Source organism: Pseudophryne corroboree, chromosome 2, assembly GCF_028390025.1.
Source record: "Pseudophryne corroboree isolate aPseCor3 chromosome 2, aPseCor3.hap2, whole genome shotgun sequence".
Classification (NCBI taxonomy): Eukaryota; Metazoa; Chordata; class Amphibia; order Anura; family Myobatrachidae; genus Pseudophryne; species Pseudophryne corroboree.
The window spans coordinates 642,048,228-642,060,300 of record NC_086445.1 but is presented as its reverse complement, the minus strand read 5'-3'; the positions used below and the strand labels follow the sequence as shown (position 1 = coordinate 642,060,300).

Here is a 12,073-nt window from a genome sequence, read left to right as displayed (position 1 = left end):
AAAGCAGGAGGACATCAGACTCATCCCTGTTTCCATATGGCAGAGGAGTAAACAGTGTGACTGGGAAATCCCTCCAAGGGAATCAGTGTCTATAGCCCCTTTAGGGTAGTGTTAATCGGTAAGGTTTTTGTACGGTACACATTATTTAACAATAATATTTTTCCAGATACAGTATATGCAAATTGAAAATAAATTACAGTTCCATCTTTATAATTATTATTATTATGCTATGTTGAGCAGCAAAAGAGCGACTGTAACGTTAACTTGGTGTCCTCAAACCATTAGACTACATTCATTTACAGAATGATGCCAGCACTTGTTATTTACCTTTTGAAGATAGCCTCCAAAGTGAAGCATGTTGGAAAATGCCTTCTTTTTCTTAACATCTTCCGCTGCTCTCCTCCTGTTTTCCTCTTCCTCCTTACGAGCACGTTCTTCCTGGGAACAAAAATGAACTTGTGAAAGCATGAACCATGCTCTGATTGCCAACACAAGTGTTTCAGCTGTAGTATTTAGAGTTGTGCACCGCCCCTCGTATGGTTTTGTATTTGTATTAATTTCCATGTTTTGATTTTGGTTTTAGTTTTGCAAAACTGCCTTCACTTGCTTTAATTTTCGTTTTGGATCTGTATTTTTTTTTAATTGATAAAAACAGCTAAATCATGTAATTTTGGGCCTGTTTTTGTTCATATAGTATTAACATCAATAACATTAATTTTCAGTAATTTCAAGTCAATTTTGACCACCTCACAGCCCAAATGTGTTGCAAATTCGTAATGTATCAGAGCAATAACCAATAAAAATATTTGTCTATGCAAAATGGACCATCGCAAAATACAGTGCATTATGAAAAGGGGTGCAAGATGTAATTGTCCTTGGCCCCTCCCACCCACCTTTATGTTTCATAGTAACAGTTTAACAAACAGATCACTACAGGGACTGTAACCTTTGTGGCTGAAGTTATTGATTTGTTTGGGCCCCCACAAAGCAATTTTTTGGAAAGGATTACCCCCGATCATAAATGTAGAGGTTGATGATGAGGGTGTTGGCAGTGGAGATTGCATGAGTTGGTCCAAACTGCTGGTAGCTGATACTGAACTGCTTGTTATTATTTTACAAATTATTATAATTTTGGCAAATAAATTTAATGAAAAGGCTGCAAATGACGTAACTTCCCTTAATCACAGTCATAGTAGCCTAAAGTAGCCCTTAATCACACAGCAGCCTGCCGGTCTGTAATGACCATGAACCTTTACTGCTGCTGCGCTAGGTAATGTGCTTGTTTATGCTAATTAACATCATTTTACAAAAAGTAATGTATAACAAACCAGATTGCCTAAAATAAAGACAAAATAAAACAGCAGAGACCAGGGAACAGATGAATATTGTCAGAGCTTAGTAACACCCACAGGCATGTAATAAATAATCATGTTGGTGGACGATCATAATAAATACACTTTCACTATGTTCTGTGCAATTACTGTATACATTAAGAAAGTAATGATATTTCTTACAATCTGCAGTAAATGGACTTTACTGTAGTACTTATACTTTTTAAATAAGGGGAAACAACTAATTATATATTGGGATATGTTTATTGGGTTTGTGAGTGTTAAAATAGCATACCGTACATGTAAAAAGTGCAGTTTTGTGCCCATTCCAGTTGTTTTTTGCATTTGCAAGTTATCAGCAAGCAGGACCATGGAGCATGCGCCTGAGACCAGATAATGTATGGGGGCATGGCCTAATCATGCAGACATGACCATGCCCAGACATGTGCTGACCCTGGGAGATAGGATCCTGTCACTGACAGGTAAGAGGGAGCAGGGTTAGGAGTACCTCAAACAAGCTCGGGCCTTGGTAATTAGTACCTGCTCCCTCCTTTCCTCTCTGCGCCCCTATCAGCAAGTAATATAACAATAGGATAGTGTGTAAACCCACCACCACTCTGGCCTGCCTCTCCTTCTCTCTTTCTGTCCGGATCCTCAGCTGCTCTGCCCGTTCTGCTCTTCTTTTCTCCTGAAATGTAAAGAGCAATTAAATGTATACTAGAGATAAATGGTTCAGACACATTTTGACAACCTCAGCAATTAGATAAAATTGTGCTTCTTGGATCTAACAGAGAGAATATTAACAACCAGTGCAGGTTTCTGACTTGATTGGAATTGTAGTTAGCAGACAGGGGAACCGAATAGTGTGGACTAAAATATGCATGGGAAGTCTAACCATGACCCAAAAATGGCACATAACATTCCCAACTGGTGTGTCACCAGGTAATAGCAGCATGGTGCTTCTACTTAGGGCACTCAATCAGACATAGCCACATTATCATGTGTTCCCGGAACCCCTTAGCCTTACCACACTCATAAGGACCTAGACTGTAAGCCCAGAATTTCAAGTCTGTGAGACGTTTTAAGCAAGACAGGTAAGTGTGTATTTTATTTGCTATATCTTTATTCCAATGATAGGTCATTTGTCTGTATGGTTTATATGCCCTGGTACTATGTGTATGGTTGGCCATGGATATTTATTTACATTGGGCTTAATTCTGCATTATTTTAGTGTCTGAGCACATATAATTATCTTTATACATTTAAGTTGAAATAACTGTGAGTATAAAATTATACAAATTTAGATATTTGAGATGATTTTCATGTTTTTTAATCTTTCCCAATTCAACAAGAATCCTGCATTATTACAATACATCCTTGTTGATCTTTTCTTTATAACCAAGGCAGAACTCTAAAAAGGAGAATTGGTGATGGGGTAAGGGGGGCAATGGAGGAGAACTGAGGAAAAAAAAGTAAGATATGGGAAATTTGTGTGGCCAAATTGAACTTTCATTTTGTCACTTGCACTCAGGCTGATGGGCAGGATGGGCTGGTTTAGATGCTTGAAAGGGTATGTGGTTCCCAAGCTATTCATGTGTATGAGGAAACCTTAAAGTGGAAACACACTGGGACGACTCGCAAATGATGCAATCAGCGAAAGGACCCAGCAGGGTAGAATCTTTTGATATTTTGACTTATAGAAATAATTCAGTGCGAATGTCCGAATGTGTCCATAACAGGGAATACTTCTTTTCTTTTGGTTTGTTGAACATTTACTATATTCCAGGAGCACCTCCCTGATTAGGATACAAAAGATATTATATGAATATGTAAAGGGGAAAGGACATATGCATGAATTAATATAATAAAAACTGAAGGTGTCTGTGAGAGCCACTTTACCTTTGTAAACTAGAATCGGCAAGTGCAAGCAACAGAGGATGTAGCTGACGATGCACGGGAGCATCGTCAGTGCCATAGTTTATACACACTGGCCGACATCGATGTGTCCAAATCGGGCACACTGTGCTGATATCATCCTAGTGTGTAGTGTGTACGCACCTTTAGCTCTGTGACACAAAAGTCACAACTCAAAAAGCTCAATAGGATCTAGCTACAATGAACTACATTGATACAACATATTTAACTGATAGCAGGTTCATTATATTATCTGTCCTTAAATAATGGGGCTGACAGGTTTAAACCTTGGTTTAAAAAGCTGATTGTAAGAGAATCCCGCTGGTAGTATTCCACATTCTTGTTGCTTGTTGTCTTCACTTGAGTGAGTTGAAACAAAGCAGTAAATTCTCACACACAACAAAGATACTGGGAGGGTGAACAGAGAGGTATTAAATCTGCATAGCATCAGCTAACTCTTCACAAACTCCTCTCCTAACAATCCTATAGGACAGAAGAAAACCACAACTAACATTCTTAATTTTAGAGGATAAACAACTCTAAAGGGCCCCATACACTAGTACGATTTTACATGATTTCATACAATTCCAATATATCCGTCTGATATATTGTATGAAATTGTGTACAATCGTATGTGTTTTAGATCATATCCAATCTGATGCGCATCCCCGTGGCTGTCGGATAGGATCCCCTAGGTCGTTGGTGCTGCACTAATGATATATCGGAATTGGATGAAATCGGATGAAAAAAAATCAGTTTTTTGTGCATATGATATATCGCATGCAGTGTATCACAGGGAAGTTTGACTGACATTCTCAGGACACTCCCAGCCCCCGTAGCCCTCTATCCAGCCCATCAGATATATCTTATGGTACAATGGTATGCCGTACGATATATTGCATGCAATGTATAGTAGCTTCATCAATCGCATGCGATATATCTTATGCAAAAATAGCACAAAAGTACCAAATCGTATGGAATCACTCCCTGGAAGGTCCCGGGGGAGTTCAAGGGAAATTACATCTGACTTCAGCCTCAGACATACCGTTGTAGTATATGGGGCCCTTAACACTTTAAAGAGACAATACACAGAGAAACCTCTAATAAGTTAATCTATTTCATGTTTATTTCAATTCAAAACCTTCAGTCCTATTGAGATGTCTCTGAGTGTACTTTTAATAGGAAGAATAGCATTAAATTATTGGTTTTATTGAAAGATGTAAAATAAATCATATCAAAGCCTAATAACTTTGGATTGTTAATGTTAGAAAGCATTAAAACATGGTTGATCAAGGTTTCTAATACATAATAATGTTTCACAGTATTAATATAATAAGCAGGATTTTTTTTTCATTAAAAACATTAATGCAAAAAAACTAGTTCACAAAAACTAGTGTATAAAAACCCTTTAAAAAAATATATACTGTATATTTTTTCCAACCCTGTTAAATAATCTAGCACTGTATTTGTATTTGTGTCATTCAATGTTCATCATATGTAGACTCAATTATGCATTACAGGTTGAGTATCCCATATCCAAATATTCAGAAATACCGACTTTTTTGCGTGAGAGTCACATAGTGAAACCTTTGTTTTTTGATGGCTCAATGTACACAAACTTTGTTTAATGCACACAGTTATTAAAAATATTGTATTAAATGACCTTCAGGCTGTGTGTATAAGGGCCCTCATTCCGAGTTGTTCGCTCGCAAGGCGATTTTAGCAGTATTGCACACGCTAAGCCGCCGCCTACTGGGAGTGAATCTTAGCTTCTTAAAATTGCGAACGATGTATTCGCAATATTGCGATTACACACCTCGTAGCAGTTTCAGAGTAGCTTCAGACTTACTCGGCATCTGCGATCAGTTCAGTGCTTGTCGTTCCTGGTTTGACGTCACAAACACACCAAGCGTTCGCCCAGACACTCCTCCATTTCTCCAGCCACTCCCGCGTTTTTCCCAGAAACGGTAGCGTTTTTATCCACACGCCCATAAAACGCTGTGTTTCCGCCCAGTAACACCCATTTCCTGTCAATCACACTACGATCGCCGGAGCGAAGAAAAAGCCGTGAGTAAAAATCCTATCTTCATAGCAAATTTACTTGGCGCAGTCGCAGTGCGGACATTGCGCATGCGCACTAAGCGGAAAATCGCTGCGATGCGATGAAATTTACCGAGCGAACAACTCGGAATGAGGGCCAAGGTGTATATGAAACATAAATGAATTGTGTGAATGTAGATACACTTTGTTCAATGCACAAAGTTACAAAAAATATTGGCTACAGTGACCTTCAAGCTGTGTGTATAAGGTGTATATGATACATAAATGCATTCTGTGCTTAGACTTAGGTCCCATCACCATGATACCTCATTATGGTATGCAATTATTCCAAAATACGGAAAAATCCGATATCCAAAATACCTCTGGTCCCAAGCATTTTGGATAAGGGATACTCAATCTGTAATTATATTTTTTTATTAACCAGTATTTAATACACTTCTCACTTTAACTAATGAAATCATTAATGTTATTGTTGCCAAGATTGTATTCTACTTGTCTACAGATTATTTAGCTGGTATATAATCAGGATAATATCAGGACTTTTTACCATGCGGTCTGTCAGAGACAATAGTTCTTCTTCCTCCTTTTTACGATTCTCAAAGTGAGCTTCAATAAGTGTCTGAAGTTCTGTTAGATCCTTTTCCATGCGTTTTCTGTGGATATCCTGTGAGGACAAAGATTCATCAAAAATAGTTGCAGCTAACAAAAATATATATTTTCTACTATGTATATATTTCAGATAGCCGGCGCAAGAAATCCATCTGCAATTAGAGCAATCTCTGCATACACACAACTGTGCATAGCACAAAGTTCCGCCTGCCGTACATGCCATCACTGCCTCTAGATTTCATGCAAACACCCTGTTACTACTACTATCCAATGGTCTTACTGTGAACTCTGCATAATCAGCTGTATCTCAAGCAGGGACGGGCTGGGGCCAGAATTTGTATTATTATAATTATTTTTATAGTCAAAACACCCCTCCCTACTCTGACTGCACGTCATGCTGTTCTCAATTGTACTGAATGCAGGGATGGGAGTAGGGTGGCCAATTCGGGCCATTTTTTAAAATCCCGGGTATCGGGATTGAAAAATGGTCAATCCTGGGATTCCCGGGATACCTGGGATTGGCTTTTCCCTATGTGTCTGCTCCTCTCGCCCCACACACATAACTCACCATACGACAGGAGTGGGAGGGTGGGACACTCGGCGACAGTCAGCAGCGGGTGACGGCGGACAGCTGACTGCACAGCATGACCTGTGACTGCACATCACACTAGCCAGGGGGAGCCATTAGGAGGGAACCGGGCAGCGCTGCCCGGCTTTAAAAACACAAAGGGCCACATGAACCCTCAATCCCTGGGATTGGAGCTTCCAATTCCGGGATTGAATCCCGGCTGATTTTTGGCCTAAATCCCGGGATCCGGCCAATCCCAATCCTGGGATTGGCCACCCTAGATGGGAAATATGGTATAGTAGCTGAAGGACTATCATCCTTTCAGCTAGCCTAAAGTTTGCTCAAACTGGACATTACACAATTATCTGGCAGATCATCTGCCAGATCTGGCTGGTTAAAATGAAAATCAGGTATTGAATGACAATGACAATTGATCATTTGCTCCCAAACACTGGAAAATAGACAAAACCTGTCGCTCTGACAAATTGGTTAAATTACGGATGCAGGTGAGCTACTTAACCAAATTATTTGAAGGCAAAATTGAAAGTGTTTGGATTTAATGGAAAGAGCACTTTACAGACTAAAGGAAATAAACAAAAAAAATCCACCACTATATTTTCAAGTACTTATCCTGCAACTTCTTCTTTTTTTTCATGATACAGTAATAGCCCGTCTCCTGGGTCTGCAGATATGGTAAGTATGCAAAACAGTGATTTGATCATTGAGTTGCTTGACGTCTTCCAGTCCCATATACCAAAGGGGCCTGATTCAGAGATGGATGCAGTTCACATCATCGGGTTTGCATATATCTCTGAATTAGGCCCAATTCATATTTGTATGGAATAGCACAGCCGCATGGAAGTGGCTGTGCAATGCCTTCTGAAGGAGATAGACGCCTCCTGTTAGCATTAGCAAGGTTACATGTGCTATGCTTGAGGACTCATCCTCGGACCACCATTGCAACCAAGTCGCAATTCGCGGTGGTTTCAGGCACCAGCCAGCCTGCTTAAGCTGAAGGTTATATGATGTTTGCAGGGGTAAAATGTTAGAATAATGTTATTTCATATATTTATAGACAACCAGTGACCCGTATGTACTGAATATGGGCCTGATTCAGAAATGTATGTAATTTGAATATTTTTTATTTATGCAATGGTTTTTAATCTGTGCATGTGCAGGAGCCACACTGCATGTGTAGATTTGAATCAGTGATGTTGCTTGCAGTACCCTAAAAGCCACAGCAAGATTGACGCTGTTGTATTGGGGGTGGTAACTTGGAGTGTTGCAGATAACGGACGCATCTCAGCCCTGTTTTCTGGCCGTGATTTTGGTGGTCATTCCGAGTTGTTCGCTCTTTGCCGATTTTCGCTATGCTGCGATTTGTTGCTAACTGCGCATGCGCATGGTACGCAGAGCTCATGCGCTAAGTTATTTAACACAAAACTTAGTAAATTTGCTGGTGTTCGAGCGACGATTTTCAGTCGCACTGCTGATCGGTGAATGATTGACAGGAAAGGGGCGTTTTTGGGTGGTAACTGAGCGTTTTCCGGGAGTGTGCTAAAAAACGCAGGCGTGTCAGGGATAAACGCGGGAGTGTATGGAGAAACGGGGGAGTGGCTGGACGAACGCAGGGCGTGTTTGTGATGTCAAACCAGGAACTAAACGGACTGTGCTGATCGCAATCTAGGAGTAGGTCTGGAGCTACTCAGAAACTGCAAAGAAATATTTATTAGCAGTTCTGCTAATCTTTCGTTAGCAATTCTGCTAAGCTAAGATACACTCCCAGAGGGCGGCGGCCTAGCGTTTGCAATGCTGCTAAAAGCAGCTAGCGAGCGAACAACTCGGAATGAGGGCATTTGTCGGCTATCCTGAGTAACCTGAGTCTGATGTTCATGCAATTGATGCGATGCTGCAACTGTGCCTCTAGCATAAAACTATGAATCAGGCCTTATGTTTTCTGTTTTGTTATGCTGTTTATAAAGATTTAAAACAGGACTGGAAGACATAAAATCAGTTGGTGGGATGTTTGTTGCTGTTGTGTATGAAGCAGATTGTAAAATTAGATCTTTAATAAAAAGATTTCATGTCAACTTGCCTGGGCAAAGCCATGAATTATTTACTGCTAAATAAAGAGTTTAGGGAAGATATGTGAAAAAGCAGAAACTTTACATGGCAATAGATTTAGTTTTAAATAATTCAGAATATATAATAATGCTTACAAATCCCTGTGAAGAATTAGTTCACCAATAGAAAAAAAAAGTCAATGTTCTTACATCAAAATCAACTTTTTCTCCATCTGGGATTTTCAGAGGCACCAGGTTTGGCATGAACAACCTATATGGAGAAGATAGAGGGATTATCATACATACTTATCAATCAGATTCATGATATTCTTTATAAGACCGAGTACTTTATCACTGTGTAATTTATCACTTTTCAAGGCTTAATACATCTCCCCCCAAATCTTGATTTGTGCCACATTCACTGCATGAAAATGGGCACCCACAATGGCAAAAATGCAGTGAAACCACCGATCCAATAGGATCTCCTCCATTGTCCCCCGCAGCTTGCGCATGTGCTTGCCGGCAGCTGAGTATGTGCAGAAGGACTCCCTGGTCAAAAACCTGGAAGTCCCCACAATACAAAGGACATCTCTTATCAGGAGAGTTGTACTGTGCTTAAATCTACAGGCAGACATCGTTTATAAATGCCGCTATGCATGCAATTAGTGGTGGGATGCATTGCATTTAAAATGCATTGCATTACTCTATTTGTACACAAGTCACTGTGTGCTACCTGAGAAAATACATTTCACACTAATTCTTAAATTATACAATACAAATGGAGTAAAGACATTATTGCAGAGTACCCTGTTCAGAGTTAAGATAAATGTATTTATGCACATGGTGACTAATTCAAATGTGGTTGGAGTTGCTATCGCTGCTTCCTAAAACGCAGAATCAGATCTTCCCCAACACCAACGACCGGCTTCGTGACCCATGGAGTTGTGCAAGCCGGCCGCTGCAATGCCTGCCAAGAGGCCAGGAAATATCCGTTCTCTGTCCTCTGACGGAGATCCTGGCCTCTTCCCTCCCCCTCTTTTGGAGAAACAAAGGCCATCACCACCCCCTCTTCCCCCCAAATGATGTCAGACTGTCAGTCACTGACAGGCTGATGTAGGACTGCATCCGACGTCGCATGACCCATTTGCGCATGTGCAGTATGGGTCCTGCATAGAGCTGTAACTAGACTCTTTGGTGCCCTGTGCCAGAAAGAGAACTGGCGCCCCCACAATTTTTCCAATAGGGACATATGACACATGCCATCGTGGCAGTATGGAGGGTGTAATGGTTAGCATTACTGCCTCACAGCACCGAGGTCATGGGTTCAATTCCCACCAACTGTGTGGAGTTTTTATATTCTCCCCATACCTGCATGGGGTATCTCCGGGTTCTCCGGTTTCCTTCCACAATCTAAAAATATACTGGTAGGTTTGTTGGCTCCCAACTAAAATTAACCCTAGTGGGTAAAATATGTGTGTGCGCATGAGGTAGGGAAACTGTAAGTCCACTGGGGCAGGGACTGAAGTGAAACGTCAAATATGCTCTGTACAGCGCTGCGCATCATGTGTGCACTATATAAATAACTGGTAATAAATAAATAAATAAATAAATAAATAATAAAATAAATAGTGGTGAATGGGCATGACAAAATTAGGACACGTAGTAAAAGTAATTAAAACAGATAATTGACAAGTGCCACCAACAGCGCCCCCTAACCTGCAGTGCTATATGCTTGGCACACTCCACACACACCTAGTTACGGCCCTGGTCCTGCACATGCGCGGTCCGGCCAACGCAGGCATGGCCAGACTATACCGGGAAGGGCCGTGGCGGCTGCGTGACATCACATGCAGCCGCTGCGACCCGGGCAGCGATGAGTAGCTCCCGGCCAGCCCACAGGAGCTGTGCTGGCTCGGAACTACTCCTGAAGTACAAAAGCATCGCCGCTGTGCAATGCTTTTGTACTTCTGCGACGGGGCAGGGACTGACATGCGGTGGCAGGATAGCCCTGTGCTGGGCGTTCCCCCGCATGTCAGTGTGCCTGATCGTAGCTGTGCTAAATTTAGCACAGCTACGATCAACTCTGAATCACCCCCACAGTCTATAAAATGTCAGAACCTGATTGGTTGCTATGGGCTACTTCTCCACTTTCTTTCTTTCTTAGGTTTGATACATCTCCCCCCAAATGTCATAACTGTGAAATAATGTGCTTGGTAAATAATATATCTCTAAAAAGAAAAACTTACTTGGGTTTGGGTTTGGACTCCTCTGGTACCAGAAATATTATGGAGAGAAAAGAGTAATCATTATTTATTTAAACACCTAATATACTACCATGCTCTAATATGTCAATACTATTGTAGCATGTCATTTTTGTAGCAGGGAAATATATTCTGTTGCTTTGACATTTTCAATACTTGCAGAAATTCTTACCGAAATATACTTAAATCAATACAAACATTTGACGGCAATCCAATACATTCATAAACCAATACTGCAGATCTTACAGAACTAAAGTACGACTGCCATAGCACTGTGTGGATGCTTCTGGATTGGGAAGAAATGCAACACCGGAACAGGAGAACACGCAAAAATCCAGAGGTGTAACTACAGGATGACTAGACTGGCAAATATTGTAAGCTTACGAGCAGGGCCTTCCTACTTCTATGACTGTTTGTTATTACCCAGTTTGTTTTTTTATCATTGTTGTTTTCAATTGCAAAGTGCAACGGAATTTGCTGCTCTATATAAGAAACTGTTAATAATAAATACATGTTCAGGACCCAAAAGGTTAAGTGGGCCCACCCCGAAATCAGTCACTTAATACCGCAAACTAAATGTATGATTTGACAATTAATTTCTGTGTACATGGTGCTATTAAGTTACTATTCAGTTCAATTAGAACAGTAACGTCTGGGGGCGTGGTGTAACCGCCATCAACTGAGGATGTGTTTTGAAAGAGCTTAGCTGAATCTTCTAATATTTTATGCCCAGACGTGTCCTTCATCATCACCTTGATCTTCATCACCTTACCTACCTGAAGGTCTTCGGCTTCCCTGCTCCAGTAGAGGCTCTCTCGCCTGGCTTCTGGTGGTTGTAGTGGCATCTCCAAGCTTCGGCGTCTGAATAGGCTCAAAGCCACAGACTGGCTTTCCAGACTCCCGGATTGTGGTCTGCCAGGACCACACCAATGCTGCTGCCTGCTGGGCCCACCTGACCCCCGCAATCTGCTGCTTACTTGAGAAGACTCCTCTTTCTTTTGTTAGGGTCTGCCTGTGGATGTTGGTGTTCCCACAGGTATCACTGCAGCTGCCCGTTGGTGTGTTTTTTTACCCAGAGAACGCCTCTGACCAGAATTCTGTACAGCACCCTCTTTTGCCAAGTCCTTGTTTAACTCTTTTGGTACCTACTGTACACAGCTGCAGCATTTGTGAAGGTGCTGCTCACAGTGCAGACATCCTTCCTTTTCTATAGTGATTTAGAGTTATGGCTTCTACTAAAACAATATAATGGTGACACAGTAAGAG

At 41.1% G+C, this 12,073-nt stretch overlaps 1 protein-coding gene across 1 annotated transcript in view; it reads right to left on the bottom strand.

The window, feature by feature from the left end:
- TNNT2 (troponin T2, cardiac type) overlaps window positions 1–11,734 on the bottom strand; it is a 37,194-nt gene extending 25,460 nt beyond the window's left edge. Inside the window, exons 1-6 of the mRNA XM_063957232.1 lie at window positions 11,580–11,734; window positions 10,793–10,814; window positions 8,757–8,817; window positions 5,854–5,970; window positions 1,942–2,019; window positions 328–438 (exon numbers count right to left, since the gene is read on the bottom strand). Coding sequence (XP_063813302.1) covers window positions 328–438; window positions 1,942–2,019; window positions 5,854–5,970; window positions 8,757–8,817; window positions 10,793–10,814; window positions 11,580–11,652 — 462 coding nt within the window. The 5' untranslated portion in view covers window positions 11,653–11,734. The remainder of the gene's footprint in view (window positions 1–327; window positions 439–1,941; window positions 2,020–5,853; window positions 5,971–8,756; window positions 8,818–10,792; window positions 10,815–11,579) is intronic.
- Window positions 11,735–12,073: the final 339 nt, after the last annotated feature.